This window comes from Symphalangus syndactylus, chromosome 1 (genome assembly GCF_028878055.3).
Source record: "Symphalangus syndactylus isolate Jambi chromosome 1, NHGRI_mSymSyn1-v2.1_pri, whole genome shotgun sequence".
NCBI classification, from domain to species: domain Eukaryota; kingdom Metazoa; phylum Chordata; class Mammalia; order Primates; family Hylobatidae; genus Symphalangus; species Symphalangus syndactylus.
This window is the reverse complement of record NC_072423.2, coordinates 51651722-51670044: the sequence shown is the minus strand read 5'-3', so window position 1 is coordinate 51670044 and position 18323 is coordinate 51651722. Positions and strand designations below refer to the sequence as shown.

The 18323-nt window shown below is 40.3% G+C and overlaps 1 protein-coding gene across 5 annotated transcripts in view; it reads left to right on the top strand.

The window, feature by feature from the left end:
• The window catches only part of MAPRE2 (microtubule associated protein RP/EB family member 2), a 163350-nt gene that overhangs the window by 55365 nt on the left and 89662 nt on the right, over positions 1 to 18323 (top strand). The window contains exon 1 of one of the 5 annotated variants that reach the window (XM_055234575.2): positions 6414 to 6715. The exons of 3 other annotated variants lie outside the window; for them this stretch is intronic. In XM_055234575.2, coding sequence (XP_055090550.1) covers positions 6594 to 6715 — 122 coding nt within the window. In that variant the 5' untranslated portion in view covers positions 6414 to 6593. Of the gene's footprint in view, positions 1 to 6413; positions 6716 to 18323 lie in introns of those variants that run through there. One more of the 5 variants, XM_055234583.2, reaches the window with a different exon arrangement.

The window sequence follows — 18323 nt, the reverse complement described above, 5'->3', positions numbered from 1 at the left end:
AATCCCTGTTCTAGATGAACCATATGTGTTGGAGAAGTGGAGGGATGATGATTTCTGTCAATACAGAATTATTTGTACTCTCTGGCCTAAGTTCTAAGAGAAACATGATTGTGCTATAAGCTAGGGACTCAAAATTAAAATTCGAGTTAATGCCGGGGTTCAGTCTTCCTTGATTGCACCTGTGTGCTGGGACCTCTTGCTGGTTTTTTTTTTTTTTTTTTTTTTTTGGCTCCCTGTTCTCATGCTTCCAGCTCTGTGTCCTCTGGGTCCATTTTAGAAATCCAGCTCTCCAAACAGGCACTTTAAACATTTGTTTTTTTTTTTTTATTTTATTTTTGGTGGATCTAGACCTCAAGAGGGGCCCGAAAGTAGGATCAATTCATCTGATGCCTAACAGTTGGTCATTAATTAACATATCCTTTCTGTATTGCTGGGAGCTTTTTAGTACAGATACTTGCTGATTCCCATTAGTTGCAGATATGTTAGATACACCCTTGATTTAGTATATCTCTTCCTGGAATATCTTGCTTCAGTCATAAAATTCATGTTTTTAAGAAAAATTGCAGTGCCTCCTGTTAAAAGATTTCATTATTTTCTTCAGTAGTTATTGATGTGTCTGACCTAAAACCCAGCCTCCTAAAAATATCTTTAAGAACATCTTATCAAATCTAGTAAACATCTCTTTCCTTATCTGATTCATATTCTCTGTGACGTTTGACCTTAGAGACCTCTCCCTCCTTTGTGAAACCTGCTTCTCCTATGGGCCCACTGAAATCACTCCTTCCTGTGATTTGCCCTACTAGATAAAACCCTTCACAGTCTCTTTCTGCAGGTTTCTCTTTTATCATCAGCCTTTAAAGAGTTTCATCTCAGGTCTTCTCTTTCTCCCTGAATGAGAGCACTCACAGCTGTAATGACCACCTGTTACATAACTTCCTCCAAATAATATGTGTCTCCAAGTCAAACGCATCTCATCACATTAAGACTTATATATTCCCTTATTCAACAAATACTTAGTGAACACCCATACTGCATGCTAGTATTGACCACTAGCATGTTCTAGAGGTACTTCTCTATGTCCAAAACACATTATGAGAAACTTTCTTGCAAAAGAACAATTTAATCTGTATTCCTTAGCTTGATAAATGGTATTATTATCTACTTGGCCACCCAAGCCATACACTTGGAATTCATTTTAGATGTCTCTTCCTCCTTCATTACCCACTCTTAACTCCCACCAACGATTGCATCCACATCCAATTAGTCACCAAATCCTGAGTTATACCCTATGAATTTTACAACCCCTTGCCTCTGTCTTAGTTTAGGTCTTCAAAATGAGGCAAAGAGTGATGAAGACCTAAACTGCTTCTTCAGTATATCCACCATACTACTGTCAACATCAGACTTTTTTGTTATGATGCAAGTGTCACCATAAATTTCCCTTCCTACAGCACTTTGTGGTTCCAGGTCACCTTCAGAATTAAGATCAAGCCCCTTAGCTTGGCCATAAGACCTTTCTGCACCTTCATTCTTGCCCCATCTCCTGCCACTCTGTTCTCTGTCCATACTAAACAGCCTGCTGTTTCCCAGAGATGTTATGACATTTCCTACCTCTTTATGTAGGAATAGCTGCATGAAAAGCCCTTTATCTTCCCTCTACACTGCCATTCCTCTTTTAAATGACAATATAGCCTAATGGATAAGCATGTGAACTTTTGGGCTAAGAAAACCTAATATCCAATCCTGAATGAGTTGCTTCTCTTTGAACTTAATGTTTTCTCATTAGGGTTGTTGTGAGAATCAAATCAAATGATATTTGTTGAATAAATGAATTGATTATATATTCATTGAGTGCCTACTATCTGCCAGGTCCTGTTCTAGGAACTGCAGATAGAGCGGTGAACAAAACTCCTGAAGCCCTTTGTCTAAGGGATCTCACATTCTGTCTGGTGCATAGAAAATCAACTATAAAGAAAAAGGTTACTATTATTATTACTCATCCAAGATTTTAGGTGTACTTTTCGGACCTACTTCCAAGTTTCCGTTCTGACTTAGGTGCTCACCTTCGATGGTCGCATCCCGCCTATGTTGCACCATTGCTATAGCACTTGTGTTGTAATCATAACTGACAATTATTTTTACCCTTCCTCACCGACAACACTGGGAGTTCCTTGAAGTGAAAGCCTGAGACTTTTCTTTTTTTTTTTTTCACCAGCTCCTAGTATACAAGGAAGCCAGTTTTAAGTTTCAAATGGATGAATGAATGTTTTAGGATATGCCTAACATATTACTTAAAAATTACATTTACCACTAAAGAGCATTTGCTATACAGCCACTGGGTTAAGTGCTTTAAATACGTTATATAATTTAATCTCCATCTCCACAGCAGCACTGTGGAGAAACCAGCATTATTACCCTACTTTATGGATGAGGAAACTAAATGTTAGAGATACAAAGTAACTTGCCAAGGTCATAGAACCTGCATCTGGTGAAGTCAAGCCCAGGACCCAGGCCCCCTCTTTAATGCTGATGCTTGGTGACAGGAGTTATTTTCCAGTAGGCAGTTGGAGGTGAAGGGCAATGGTTAGCACATGCTTTATTTTAGATATGTCAGCACATGCTTTATTTTAGATATGCCCGTGTACATAAGACAAAACCTAAATCCACAGTCATATGTAGAAACACATTTTAGCTTAGTTTTTTTTTTTTTTTTTTCCTTAGGATGACCTGGGTAATTCTCCCTACCCTGCTGGGTAGTGGGGAACCGGAAATAGTCTTAAACTTGCTAGTTCACAGTATTACAGCCTCTTCCATTTTAGACCATCTTTGGATGGATGGCTTCATCTCTTGGGTGACTATTCGGTCTCTATATATCTTTCCTTTCCCCAGCCCCTCTGCAAGAGGGTGTCTGTAGGAATAGGTGAGTGGGGCTTATAGGAGCACAAGAGGGTTGGGAGAGTAGGGGCCTCCTGGTCTCACGCTGGTTCTTGGGCTTGTAATATCTGAGTCTGCTGAGGAGTCACTGGTCTGATCTCATCCATGGGCATTCTGCTGGTGGTCTATGCTGACCCCTACAGCTGTAGTAGCTCTCTCTCTACAGGTGTGGCCCTTGCCCTGTGTAGATTCCTCAGAGCTAGCTATTTCTCCTATTTGGGCTCTGCCTTATATGTTCCCTCCTGTGGACCCACTTAAATATCACTTCACCTCTGCTGTAAAGACACTCCCTCCTGACACGCTCTACCACCACCACCATCACAAACTCAGCCCTCCGATAGCAACATCTGCTCCACTTCGTGATTATCCCCTTATAGGATGGACAGAAACTTCTAGATACCTTCTACATTGCATGCTAGCAAAAGAAGAGTCTGAGAGTGAAATTTAAGCCTAAGCCTACCCTCTCCTTAACCATACTAAGCCACCGATTTTAGTCTTTACCGTGATGAAGCTACATCTTGCTTGGTGTTGGGGAGACCCTCTTTATGGCAGTGGTTTCCTAGAGTATCAAATGGGAAATGATGCAAAAGGAAGTCCCTTAGGTTTGGGCTTTGCCTTCAGCCTATCCAATGTCTCCCTTCTGGGATTTGAGCCTGGAGACCTGAAGCTGGGAGGCCCTTCCTTGTTCTGCCTTCATCCATTCTTTCTACCCTCACTTGGGGCTGGAAGGAGTGAGTTCTTCCCTCATCCTTCCGGAATTTTCTGTACTTTCCCTATATCATACCATTCTGCTTCCCAAAGTGGAATTTGCCCTCCCTTTTCCCTGGGGCTTAGCTGGAAAATGGCTGCCAGGTAACCTGATTTATGAGGAGAGGAACGAAAACACATCTGTTTAATATTTTCAAATTATTACCCCTGTTACCCCTGCATCTCAGAGGGTAATCACTGGTCTCTGGAGTTCTGTGGGTCCCTTTATAGTAGTGTGGCTCAGAACAGTCTTAGAGGAAGATTTACAGGGCCCTTGGGGCCCTTCACCTGACTCACAGCCCCTCCCTTTTTAGACCATCAGCCCAAATTCTTGGCCATCATCCCATGCCTTCCTTCATGAGCAGACTAGAAACAAAGTGGGTGTGTTCTCTCCACAAAATTAGTTGGTATGATCAATGAACTATGCATTCAAATTCTGACAAGTTTAGTCCCCACAATGACACAAATTATGTTTTACATACTACTTAAATATGGGATCATGGAAAAGTGATCTGTACTGAAGAACCCAGATTGAGAACATACTCTGAGGACATTAAATATTTGATTTGTAGACTGTGCCTTTCAATTTCAGACTGTCCCCCCAAAAAGGGGAAGTTTTGTGAAAGGGGGCAAATTAGTAAGGAAATTGACAGCAGCAGGTCAAGTAACAGAAACAGTAAGAGGAAGCATAGGTCTTTGCAAGAATGACTACACTCTCATGCTCCTTTAGCTCACAGTGCAATGTGAAGCTTGGTGTGTATCTTTGGTATTTAGATATTCATCTGTGTACCTTGTAAGTCTTAGGTCAGAATTGGATCTGATTGTATAAGAAAAAAATCTTATGTAAAGTGAGATGTGGATGAAGGAATCAACTTGTGCACTGTGGACTAACTGGAGAAGCAAAAGATAAAATTATTAAAATAATAGCCTAAGAGGAAAGTATAAAATAGGAAGGAAAAAAAGTAGGGCCCCTTGTTTGAGATTATCATTACCATCTGGGTTGTAAAACATTTGATTCTAATTCCAGAAACTTGATACCAGAAATAACTTATTACCAGGGACATATACTGAAGAATTGTCAGGAATGACAAAGTGTTTACTTGTTTTTAATATCTGTAGCACAAAATGATAAAGCTGATAAACCATACAGTGACGTGAAGGAGTGAATCATAGCTTAATACTTTATGACACATATATTTATGCTGTATCTTTTACACCCCAATTCTTCCCTTTTCACCCTATAAAAGGTCAGAGACCACTGCTGATAAGCAAAGAATCCTTCAAAATCTCTCCTGGCTGGGCGTGGTGGCTTATGCCTGTAATCTTAGCACTTTGGGAGGCCAAGGCAGGTGGACTGCCTGAGCTCAGGAGTTCGAGACCAGCCTGAGCAACTCGGTGAAACCCTGTCTCTACTAAAATACAAAAATTAGCTGGGCGTGGCGGCGTGCGCCTGTTATCCCAGCTACTCGGGAGGCTGAGGCAGGAGAATTACTAGAACCCAGGAGGCAGAGGTTGCAGTAGCTGAGATTGCGCCACTGCACTCCAGCCTGGGTGACAGAGCGAGACTCCGCCTCTAAAAAATAATAATAATAAAAAAATCTCTCCTCTGTGGAGGACAGTACTGAACACGTGCAGGGTCTTTTGAGTTTATAATCTAATCCGTAGACTGCACAGTGCTAGCAATTCTGTTCACAGTTATCTTTTCACAACAGTCATCTTGGAAGTACTTGATTCTTACCCTGATTTATAATATTTATTGAGCTCATATTACAGATCATTACTGTCCAGTCACATTGATAAAAGCATGTCACTTGGAAGCTCCAGTTCACCACTCCTAGCTGTGTGACCTTAAGCAATTTACTTAATCTTACTAGTTTACTCATCTTTAAAATGGGAATAATAATAGTATCTGTCACATAGCCAATATATTTGAAAGCTGCATTAGAAGGATATAGAACAGCTTGAATGTTAAGCACTTTCAAATACTAAGTGAGGTGATCACTTGTGTAATTCAAATGGAAATAGAATAAATGGCAACGAATTAATGATCTGTATCAGAAGGCAGCATAAAGAATTTTAATTGGAGGGTTTTGGGTAACTGGTAAAATGGTGGTTATCTTTTTTTAAAAGAAAAACCCTCTTTGGGGATTCCTTTGTACAGATGATCTCTTAATTTGCCATCTTTAATCCTCACATTATTAAAGGCTACATTGATTAGAAGGAAATACAGCTTCCTTGTAGGTTTTTAGCTTTTTGGCTTGTTTTGGGGAGATGGTTGCTGCTGTTTGGAGAAAGGGAGAAAGGCAGAAATTTTAACTTCTTAGTCTGATACCTTTTCTACAAGCTGGCCACCAGGTCCTTTTTAGGTTTTTCTGAAACCTGACCAAGTTTAATTGTCATGGCATAAAAACTTGGTATTGAAGGAGTTAAAGGGTCTCCCACACCCCTTTGCCTGAATCGTTCTTTTGTGTACACAGCTGCAGTCGGAGCACGGGTCGGAAAGGAAATGGTTAGAGGAAGAGCTGGTTTTCAGACAAGGCGAGTCTGCGAGGGGGGCTGCAGGGTGGCCTGGGGTTTTACATGCCAGATGTAGGCCTGCCCCGGTGCCTGCCTGGAGCTGCTGGCGTGGTCACGCCGCGGCCCTGTGCGAATTGAGGCGAGGTGATGAGTTAGCGGGTTGCCATGGCGACATGCCGGCCACGTGACCAGGGTGCTGCTGCCGGCGCTCTGACGTCAGCTGCCAGAGGGCGGGGCCGCAGGAGGGCGGGGCGCGAGCGGGAGCTAGGAGAAGGCAGTGAGCGAGCAGGCGGCAGGCACGGTCCGTGCGGAGCAGGCGAGCGAGCGGGAAGACGCAGCCACCTTCCTCACCAGCCAGCCCACAGCGGTTTGTTCCCCTTCTCGGGAGTGCGCCAATGCCTGGGCCGACCCAAACCCTGTCCCCAAATGGCGAGAACAACAACGACATCATCCAGGATAATAACGGGACCATCATTCCTTTCCGGAAGCACACAGTGCGCGGGGAGCGTTCCTACAGGTAATGGGGCTGGCACGAGAGCAGCGCCGGGGACCGCCGTGAGGGCGCGCGGAAATCCAGCCCGTTATATAATGGAGCAGACACTGCCTGCGACCCCTGCTGCAGGCATGCATTTGTGAAGGCGGTTGTGATTATTTGGTATCTGTTTCCATGTGTCATGTTGGGTTTGCATTGAGGCTCCGCGACTGCAGATGGAAAGCATTTTGTGAATAGGTTTGCTGCCTTCGAGGGGTCTCCCTCCATCTCTTTCCTTCCACACTGATAAAAATGCATGCTGTTTTCCCCCGCTGTCCAAAGGGAGACAGGCAGTAGCACTTCCTTTCCTCCTTCCCTTTTAGATTTTAAAGGAGCCATTAGGTAGCTGTGCCAAAAGGCAGAAAACGGCAGGATGGGGAGAAAAACGTTTGCGCTTAACCTGGAGAATGTGCAGGAAAGATGGAATCCTCTAGATTAAGCTGCAGTCTGTGATGTTAAACCGCCAGATTGATGGAGCTTTGTAAGAATTCTGCTCGCTGATTGGTGCAGGGATTGACAGCAGAGGTCATAGTGTCAGACATTCACCAAAATTTTCTCCATAGAACCCTAGGTTTATTAGAAAGAGACTGGACTGCAAAGGACTTGAAAAAAACTGGGCGCTGTTATGCATTTTCTAAGGAGTTTATGGCCACCGCTTGGGTGGGGGAGCCTTTCCTTCTTATTTACAGTAGGAAGGTGATTCCTGGTTTTTTGCTGAGGTCTGTTTTGAGGATGGGACTGATCTTGGTCATTGTATTGTGAACCTTTTGATTAATGAGTTGGCCTGTACGGTTGGCATCATTTTTACATTAACATATCTGGCAATATGTTCCAGTAGATAAGCTCATTAAAATTGTTTGCATTGTTTGATAAGGATAACAATGTAATGGAGAATGCAGCTAGAGTCTTATGCAGCTCAAGGCCAGACTTGAAGGGAGACTGATAGCTTCGGTCATATTTCCTCTGAAGTTCTTTTGTACTGGGGTAGTTATTTTTAAATGTTACCTTGATAAACGCTAACAATGCTTTTGCTTTGAGGCAGAGCACACATACCTCTAAAGCGCATCCTCTCAGCTAATGAGCAACAGGAAATAACTCTTTTTTTCATTTTTAGAGCCGTCATCTAAACATTCAGATGGTATTATGGGTAGAATATTGTGTGTGTAAATGTTGCATATCACAAAATAGGTCCAGAAAGTACCCTACTTCCTTTCTCTTTGGCCAAAGAAATGCACTATTTGTTGACTCAAAAAAAAAAAATGATAAGCAACCTTTGCCCTGTCATCTCTGGCAGTTACATAAATACTTGGAGTTAATTTTGGCTGTGCCCATGAGGTCACCAAAATCTCATGCCTTATGGTTCCAACTAATGTGTTGATATGGCATTCTTACAGATTTCAAGTGCTTATTATTCTCTTAATGTAAATCAAAATTGGTCCACAACTTCTGGGGCTATCGTTTCAGAGACCCTGTGATTGGAAATTTGGGCCTCTTCTCTTCTTATTCCTCCACCTTTTTCCTCTGTGACCATCCCAAAGCCTAAAAATAGAATTTAAAAACAAAAAACTTGAAGTGATTTTAAATCTCACTAGTTTGAACTTTTTTTATAGAAAATAAATTTGAAGCCTTCATTTTCTAAATGATTTAATCCCTGCTGTGTAGGTAGCAGTTGCTTTTAAGACAGAATTCGAATTTTACCCCATGGGCCAAAGGAAGTTGCCTGGTTGGGTTTTATTACTCATGTAAACTAACTTGAAATGGCAATGGAAAATCATTTGACAGAAAGGTTAAATGTTATGTTTTGGTGACAGATTATTGCTTTAAAATGAAATTTTATTTACCTCTTTAATTCAACCCAAGCTATTATTTGCATTTCCTAAATTATTTCCAGTTTGCTTTCTGAGTCCCTATAATGGCATTCAAAATTATGTAAAAAACAAAACTGAATTTTAATAAAGATCTTACTGAACAAATTCTTACATCCCTAAGAGCATCACTGCATTTGTATTTGATATAATAGGATTACTGGATGATATAGTGAGAGGTGTCATAGGCTAAATGAAGAAGGAAGCCTCTCAAATTGCATTTGTCTTGTGTTATACAAAGGGTGCACATGGAGACAGACACATTGGATGTTTTCCTTCGTCTGTTTTTCTTTCAAAGTGGATGTCCAGTGTAATAATTACCACTTATTTTTTTGGAGGGGCATAGGAAAAGGAAAAATGTGACACATTTTTCTATCCAGGAAGCATTCCATCATTATTTTGGCATCCCAAGACTGGAATAATATAGCCATTTAATTGCTGAGGAAACTTGGAAGGCAATTTGAAAGCGAGAGTAGAGATTTAACCAAATAAAAGTTTTGCCTTGGCTGTAAGTTTGGTATAGCCCTCAACAATGAAGATGTGCCTGGAAGTTCTGGGTGGAGTCCCTTATGGTGGGGTTGGGTTGAGTGAGCCCAGTTCCCTGGCAAGATCAGAGGGAATTCTCTAACTGGATCCTTTGTTGACTTCTAGGTAGGCGCCCCACAGGTCTTTATCTTAGGCTTTTTTTTCTTTTCTTTCTTTTTTTTTTTTTTTTTTGAGACATAATTTTGCTCTTGTTGCCCAGACTGGCGTGCAATGGCGCAATCTCTGCTCACTGCAACCTCTGCCTCCCGGGTTGAAGAGATTCTCCTGCCTCAGCCTCACGAGTAGCTGGGATTACAGGCTTGTGCCACCATGCCCAGCTAATTTTGTATTTTTAATAGAGATGGGGTTTCACCATGTTGGTCAGGCTGGTCTGTAACTCCTGGCCTCAAGTGATCCACCCGCTTGGCCTCCCAAAGTGCTGGGATTACAGGCATGCGCCACTACGTCCAGCCTTAGGCTTTATTTTCTACCTTTGCCTGTTATATATAAAAATATCTAGCCCCCTTTCTTAGAGAGATATTGTGAGGCTAAACTCAATATTTAAAACAAATAATTTCCTAAAAGAGCTATGTAACATAAGAATACCGTTGTTACTGAAAAAGGGCTCTTGCAGGGGCTTTTGGACAAGAACATGTCTCACCTTGCTGGCAGCACAGGTGAGAAGAGGAGAGAACTCCTAGAGGATAGGGTGGCTCTCCTGAGCATTGTTAATGGGCAAGCAGTCACTCTTTGGAGAAGGAGACATTACTGTTATAGCATTTGCACCATATTGTTCATAAGTAAGTCAAATTTGGTTCCTGACCCACATCTCTTAACCCAGGTATCTGATAGTGTAAACAAAGCCCATTTTCACAGCATGGAACAGAGTGGGCGGCAGCTCATTATTGAAACTAGCGTGCACCTTGATTAGAAAAGCAAGTTTCCTTTAGAAAATTACCCCTGGATTAGTAATTCTGATTGAAAAGAGTAAGTACAAAAATGGCTTAGCAGACTCATAGAGACATGTTTTCACTCCTGTGTGATCTCCTTCTCAGCCTTAGCTTCCTCACTGTGTTTACGAATGCTAGAAATCTATGTATTTTAAGAGCTGCTTAAAAAATAAATGTGGTGTGGGCCATCCGAGGTGACACTGTTTAATTCACAGAGCGAATGAGTCGTGCTCTGGATCTCCCTGGAGAGGATACTCCCCATAGCTCTGTTTCATGCAGATGCTAGTCGGAAATGAGATTTATTAACTGGCTCTCTGCCCACTGCATCTTTGTTTGTATACTCCAGGCTTTTAAGAATGAATGTATAAGTCTAGAGGACTATTTCTACATGGGTGTTTTGAGCATGTGACTACAGTAGCACATGTTTCTGAATACTTAAAAAAAAAATTACTTGGCCCCAGGAAATGGATTGCAAAGAAAAGCAAAACTAAAATTTAAGCCTAAAGCATTGGCCATAATATCCAGCTTTGCCAGTTTTAAAAAACATACTGTTGTTAAGGAAAACAAAGAGAAATATCGTAATATCGTGCATGTGTGTGTGTTTTTTTGTGCACGTGTGTGTATAAAAGAGTTGTGAAAGTGTGTTCCATTCAGTAGAGGCTATTGTAACATGGCTCACTTTTATCAGAACATAGACTTCACATCACATTCCCCAAAACAGCAGTTATAGATTGCAAAAGTCTACGTTCATGTCTTTATTATGTATTTGTTAGTATCATCTAGGTTTAATACTGTCAAAGGAGGTTTTCCAAAAATAAAGATTTTTGTCCTTACTACTTTTCGTAGTGTTTCTAAAAATCAGAAGATTACTTGATGCTTTAGTACGTGCCCAACTCTGGAACTTCTTTTATGGATTTTCAGAGCTTCTGTTAATGGGATGGTCTTCCGGGTTCTCTTGCTTTGGGGAGAGGCTCACGCCTGCTCTGTAGCTGGTGTCTGTTGACAGTGCATTATCTTAGAGCAGTGCTGTGAGATTGTCCTCTGGAATTCAGAAGGTTGATTTCCTTATGCAGCATCTTTTCTTTCTTTATAGGGACCTCTTGAAGCTGCAGTGAATAATTCTAAGATTAATTGGAAGGGGAAATTTGGGACTAATGTAAATATTCTGTTTGGTTTAGAGAATTAATTAATTGTACAAATATTTGAAAGTCTGCTCTGGCCAAGGTCTCTGCTAGATGCCCCTTGAAGGATCTTGAGTCCTAGTAAAGTCCGATGGAAAACCGCTCATTTTGTAAAAGACTTACAGTGTTGTCGGTATTTTGCTTAGTCTGATAGCGAAAGTGGTTTGCATTTCCTGAACCCCCAGTGACCCAAAGGGGGAAAAAAAGGTTTCTCTGAAGTCCAGTATGCTGTAGGAAGCTAAAAGACACTGTGAGAAACCAGAAATTTTGCTGAAAAGAATGTAGGCTTTAGGATCAGGCAGAATTTTCATTGGCCTGGCCAGGTGTGTTGGGCAGTAGTAGAAAATAAAAGCATTGAAAAGCAGGTGGGGTAGTTGGAACTTGGAAGTAAGAAGCTACTGAAAGTTTATTGACTGAAGATAGTGTAGTGAAAACAGATGCCTACTGCAGTGGATCTTCAGTTTTGAAATGAGAGCTGAAAGGAAAACGGGGTCCACCAATGCCCCACTGTGTGGGTCTAGAATCACTAGAAAATACTTAATGCCATGCGAGAGCTTGAGCCCCCTAATGTGCAGACATCAGGACAAGGTAGATGTTCTCTGGCTCAGGATGTCTTTCCTTGAGTAGAAGCAATGAATGCAGCTTTGTTCCATAATGAGACTGGTACTTAGCTCAGACAGTGGCTTTTATATTTGCAGATGCCCACTTCATAGCTATCAGTCTAACTTTTAGGAGTGGCAAGTGTGGAGAGCTGCCACTATTCTTATCTTCCCAAACAATGAACCAGGTTTCTGGTTCATTATGAAGCATCTTCCCTTGGCATTTAATGTTGTAAAAAGTACAGATGTGGCTGATGAAACTGCTCAGAATGCTCCCTGTGACTTTGGGGCCAATTCCTCTGACAGTTAGAAGGTTATCACCTTGGTGGCAGACTCCAGAGTGGATGGAATTTACCCTAAATAGTGTGTGTGTGTTTACTTCTTATTTTAGTCTATTTCACTTTAAAGGACAAATTGATTTTCTTCTCTCCTGTGAGAAGTATCTTTTTTCTACAGTGAATTAAGTTAGAATATATATCTAAGAACAGTTTTATTCTTCCTGACTTCGGGCCATCTTTCAGCCATCTGCCTCTGTAATAGTACATTGAGTATGTCAAACTTAGCCAATATCTGAAGCACTATTCCAACAGCCCTTTTTCTTTCTAACACTCCACACACATCCCATTGGTATCATACAAATCTTGTTTCTTAGCTCATTTTAAAATTCTGATTGTTTATCTTAGTGTTTCTGGCCCTTGGTCTTTATTATTAGATTGAGAGAATTCTCTCAAAGTGGAAACCTACAATTCACGTAGGCAAGAAATTATGCAACATTTGCCTTATAGCATAAATCAAAGAAATTTCTCCTAAATATGTTTTTATAAAATGCCTCCCCAAAGATGATCATTTACTTTAATGCAAATAAATCATTAGCAAGATAAAGACTGAACAGAGTTTTATAGGCCACCAATAAATAATTTCTTAGTAGGTTACTTAAAAAAAAAAAAAAACACTGTGTTTTCAGTGTCAAATCTCCCCAAGTGAATTAAGATTTTACTCACTTGAACCAGGACAGAGTTTCTTAAAGAATTACTGTCTTTTCTAAAGAAGCAGAAGTTTGTGATAAATACATGAAGCGATCAAGTTGACAGCTTTGAGTGATGGTGTCCTCTAACGCTTATCTAGTTAAGAAAATATGGCAAAAACTCAAACTTTCTGTGATTTCTAGGCCTCTCTTGGTTCCAGCAGGTAAAATGACCATTCTGGAAGAATCTGATTTTAGTAATGACTTTGGAACAGAAAGACAACATGGCAAGAGGTTTAATTGGCTTATAGTTCTGCAGGCTGTATAGGAACCTGGCACCAGCATCTGCTCAGCTTCTGGGGAGGCCTCAGGGAACTTTCACTCATGGTGGAAGGCGAAGTGGGAGCAGGCATGTCTCATGGCCAGAGCAGAAGCAAGACAGAGGGAATGGAGGGGGAGGTGCCACACACTTTTAACCAACCAGCTCATGTGAGAAGTCACTCAGTGTCATGAGGACAGCATGGAGCTATGAGGGACCCGACCCCATGACCCAAACACCTCCTACCAGGCCCCACCTCCAACACTGGGGATTTTAATTCAACACAAGATTTAGAGGGGACAACATCCAAACTATATCATATATTTATATAGTATTAACACATATACCATGTATATATGTGTGTGTGTATTTATACATACGTACACTATAGAAATTATATATACACATACATATATACTTTTAGAAAGTATAATTATATATGTGTTACATATAGTATTAACACATATACTACATATACATATACTATATTCACACATATATAGTAGTAACGTATATGTATTATATATGTGTATGTATGCTACATACACGTAGTATATATAGTATTAGCACATATACTATATGTGTATATGTGTGTTTATAGTATATGTATTAATACTATATATACACTATACACTATACTATATGTATATACTATTATATATGGTGTATATATAGTATATATGTTAATACTATAACACAATAATGGTGAGAACTGGGTATATATAGTATGTGTTAATACTATATATAACACATATATGTATATATAATTATACTTTCTAAAATTGTACTTCCTAAAGGCATTTTGGCTATCCATAAAAACTTATACAGCAGAAAATACAAATTTTTATAGAAATTCAAATTTTAATTGTGCGCAGAATCGATCCTGAAGCTTATGGCCAATGTTTATTGTTGCATATGACTAAAAAGATGGTGCCGTTGATGTGAGACACCCTTTAGATTTCTGAGATCCTATTTCATTTTTCATAGAAGTAACACTTGTTTTTGTTTTGTTTTGCTTTAAAGACATTAATTTTTTGTTCTTTATTTAGTGTCAGCCTACCCTGGCAAAGCCCTGGGAGGTAATTTGTCAAAAACGCCAGGTAATTTGTCAAAAAACATCTCTGGGAGGCTTTCTTATGTTCACAGCTATACTTTGATTATAAACAGTGGTATCCCTCATTGAAGGGCCCTCTGTGATTCCCTGCGAGGTCTTCATTTGGTGCCGTGCAAATCAGGAGAAAGTGAAGCTAAGTGAGCTCCTTCCCCCACTCCCTCATGCCATCTACTTCCTTTTTATCATTTTGGAATGCCAGAAAGTGTTCTCAGGTTCTAATAATGTCATTTTTAAAATCCCCACTCTTGGGTTTTACACAATTATTGTTACATTAAAGTTTAAGCCAAAAATCCTTCTTTCAGCAGACTTACTGAGTGAGTTCCTTTAATGTACCAACCTTCCTCCATGCTGGGCCCTTGGAATACAAAGATAAACATTGCACAGCCCTCCCTTGATGAGAGCCTCCAGGGGCCTGGACAGTGGGTGAGAGTAAGTGGTGGGAGGGATGTGAGATGGAGAGGTTCCCACACCTGACCCCAGAGTATACACAGGGTGTGTGTTTTGTTTTTTGCTGAGGTGTGGCTGTCACTAGTTCAGAAGTCTTCCTGATACTTGTCTGAATAAAAGTAATTTTGTGATTATTGTGTTGATACTTGGGAAGGGCAAAATTATCACTCCTATAATTTTCAAAAGCTTTCAGAAATGGAGCGTGTAAGTAAAAATGTGTGTGTACCCTACTATGACCTCTATATTTGTCTTACGAATATAGCCTTGAGGCACAAGCTTGGGCATTGTTGAGTGATTTTTGTGGCAGGAAGTTCATTTCTGCTTTTCAAAAAGTCGAGGAAAAGTAAAAGGCTTATTTATCTGTTTTGCTCCTCCAATTTTTATATTTGTATTGGTCATCACTAGGTTAAAAATATTTCAGTATGCTATTACATAAAAAGTGAAAATGAGATCATATATTCATACTTTATTCATAGAGAAACTGAAAGGATATAAACTAATAATGGTAAGAACTGGGAAGATTAATCACTGTGTACCTTTTTATGTTTTTTTTTCTAAACTGAAACTAAATGCATTACCTCATCAATCAGTGTTGTTTCAATTAACCCTTTAATAGCATAGGTTTTTAAAATTAAATAAGTTTCAGTTTGAACTTAATGAGGTTTACATGTTGAAATATGTTAGGAAACATAGATACTCATGGACTTACCGAAGTCACATGGATGACAGTAAAGATTTGCCTAGTGCAAGCACCATTCTTACATTAAACATCAGTAGTCACAAATGAAATGTGCTCCTATAGCATCTGCCTCATTTAGCCCTTTGAGGTTTCACACATAGCAATCCATAGTGGAGATTTTGTTTCATTTTCTCCAGAGTACATTGAAGCTGCCTGTGTGTTTTGTGATGCGTCCAGCCTGTTTAGTATGCTCTGTGAATCTTACACTAACTGCAAAATAATACTCTGTGAGGATTATTTTAAAATATCCTCTTTGCATTTTTGTTTTCTTCTCATTTATCAAGCTCCTGCCATTTATCAAGTACAGCAAGGGGCCCTAAAACTGAGATTGCAGGTAATTGCCAATTTTTTGGCCACTCTGAGTGCAGTCCTCTGTCCTCCTCCAACTCAGCATAACCTCCTACCTTAGGGAACTTAATTGGGCAATATTTGGCCTTCATGTGACCCCTGTGTGTGATGACGGCCAGGAAACAAGCCATCTGCATTCACCATGCATTTCTGTTTCAGCCCCCTCACCCAGGAGTCTGGGTGAAGACTGAGAGAACCCCCAGGGAGACTGACCAATTAAGAAAAAACAAAGAAGAACAAAGCTTTGAATATATTATCCTCAGTATAGGGACCTGCTCACTGTCAGCAACTCTGAAATAAAAAAGGTTGTGGAACTTACGAGCTGAATGTCTCTGCTAGAAAAGGAGGAAGCAGAAGACAGGATCATTGGGAGATGGAGTGTGATGGGAAGTGAGTGCAGCATGGAGGAGGGTGAGGGTTTCTTGGGGTGAACATGCCAGCCTCTAGAGAGAGTTTAGTTCTCTGCCTCCCTACCCCCACCCCATCTCTCTCCCTCTCTTTTCAAGGGCAGAGTAAACCTTCCCTTCAACACTTGTTCTCCAAGGACAGAAGAAATGAAGAGCTCTGTGTTAGCCTAGGCAGGGGTCTGGCAGCAGAAGGGAAACAGGACCAACAAGTCTCTCCCAAGTCCCGTAATGGGGCCTGGAATACACGGTAAATTGTTAAGTTTGAGTTTGGGAAGCCAATTTGGGAAGCCAAATTGATAAGTTTGGGTTTGGGAAGCCAATTTCTTTCCCCCTGAAATTTTTGACAGGCAGATGTCATTGTCATAACAATGACTTTAAGATGTCAGCGTGTACCTATTTCCAGCCTGTATGATAAGTATGTCACGGCTACCTCTACTCCAGTTCAAAATTTGGTCTGTACCGAAAAGGGAACCTGGATTGTCCCCTACCTCCTTTCCTAACCTCCAGGAGGACCAGTTGGGGTCCTCAAAGTACACAGCCAGGAAGTTGCCTGAAGAGGCAGTGAGGTATAGTGGGCAAAGCTTGGCTCTGGTGTGAGACTTTTATTTTCTGTCCCAGCTCCATCCCTTTCTAGGGCAAAATTTTTTTAGCCTCTCTAAGCCTCATTTTCTTACCGTGCATATGGAAATAATAGTAGCACCAACTTCCCAGGGTTCTTATGCAGATTAAATGTGTTACAGAACATAAGGTGTGCCAAACGGTGTCTAGTGCAAAGTAAATACCTCAAAGAATGTTAGCTAGTATTATTGCTTGCAGCTTAAATCTATTCTTTTACCCTGTATTGATAAAAATCTATAATCTTTTTGTTCTGAGTACCCTGTGCAATACTTTGCACATAGCAGATATTCATTAAAAGTTCAAATTGAACCTGGAAAAAAGTCAAACAAATTATACTATAGTCTTTTTTCCCCCTCATCTACCTTATTAAGAATTTATGTACAATAAACTGCAGCCATTTAAAATGTCTGAGTCAGAGTTTTGGCAGTGTGTCCACCCTGAAGCCATCACCACAGTCAAGATGCAGAACATTTCCATCATGCCCAAAAGACTCCTTGTACCCTTTGCAGTCCAAATCTTCTCTGCCCAAAGCCCCAGGAGCCAGTGATCTGCTTTCTGTCACCACAGATTAGATTACATTTTATATAAATGGGATCACAGAGAATGCACTCATTAGTGTCTGACTACTTTGACTCAGCACAATGATTTTAAGATTCATCCATATGGAGTGTCTCAGCAGTTCATCACTCTTTATTGCTGAGTAGTATTTCATTGTATGGCTATACCATGTTTTGTTTATCTGCTCACCAGTTGATGAACATTTATGTTGTTTCCAGTTTTTAGGAATTATGAAGAAAGTTTCTATGAATATTGTTATACAAGTCTTTGTGGAGGCATTTTCATTTCTCTGGGGAAAATACTTGGGAGTGGAGTGATTGGGTCATATGGCTGGTGTTTAACTTTTTAAGAAACTGTTTGGCAAACAGTTATCCAAAATGGTTGTACCATTTTTACATTCCTAGCAGCACAGTATGAGAGTTCTGATTGTTTCACATCCTTGGCAACACTTACTATCAGTCTCTTAAATTTTGGCCATCCTTATGGATGTAGAATGGTATCTCATTGAGATTTTAATTTCTATTTTCATGATGACTAATGATGGATATCTTTTCATGTGCTTATTGGCCATTTGTGTGTCTTCTGTAGTAAAATGTTCAAATCTTTTTCCATTTAAAAAAAAGGTTGTCTTTTTAAATAGAATTATAAACATATATTCTGGATAATAATATAGTCTTTAATTGTATTTTAATATGTACAGGTCTTATATTCTTAACTTGAATATAAAGTTCCCCCCCAACACACACACAAAAAGACCTAGTCTTTGTTCACAATGACTTTTACAGCAATTAGGTACATGGTCCATCCTCAGTAAGTACATATTAAATGAGTCTATTTAGGCCAGGCACTGTGGCTCACGCCTGTAATCCCAGCACTTTGGGAGGCCGAGGTGGGTGGATCACTTGAGGTCAGAAGTTTGAGACCAGCCTGGCCAACATGGTGAAACCCCATCTCTACTA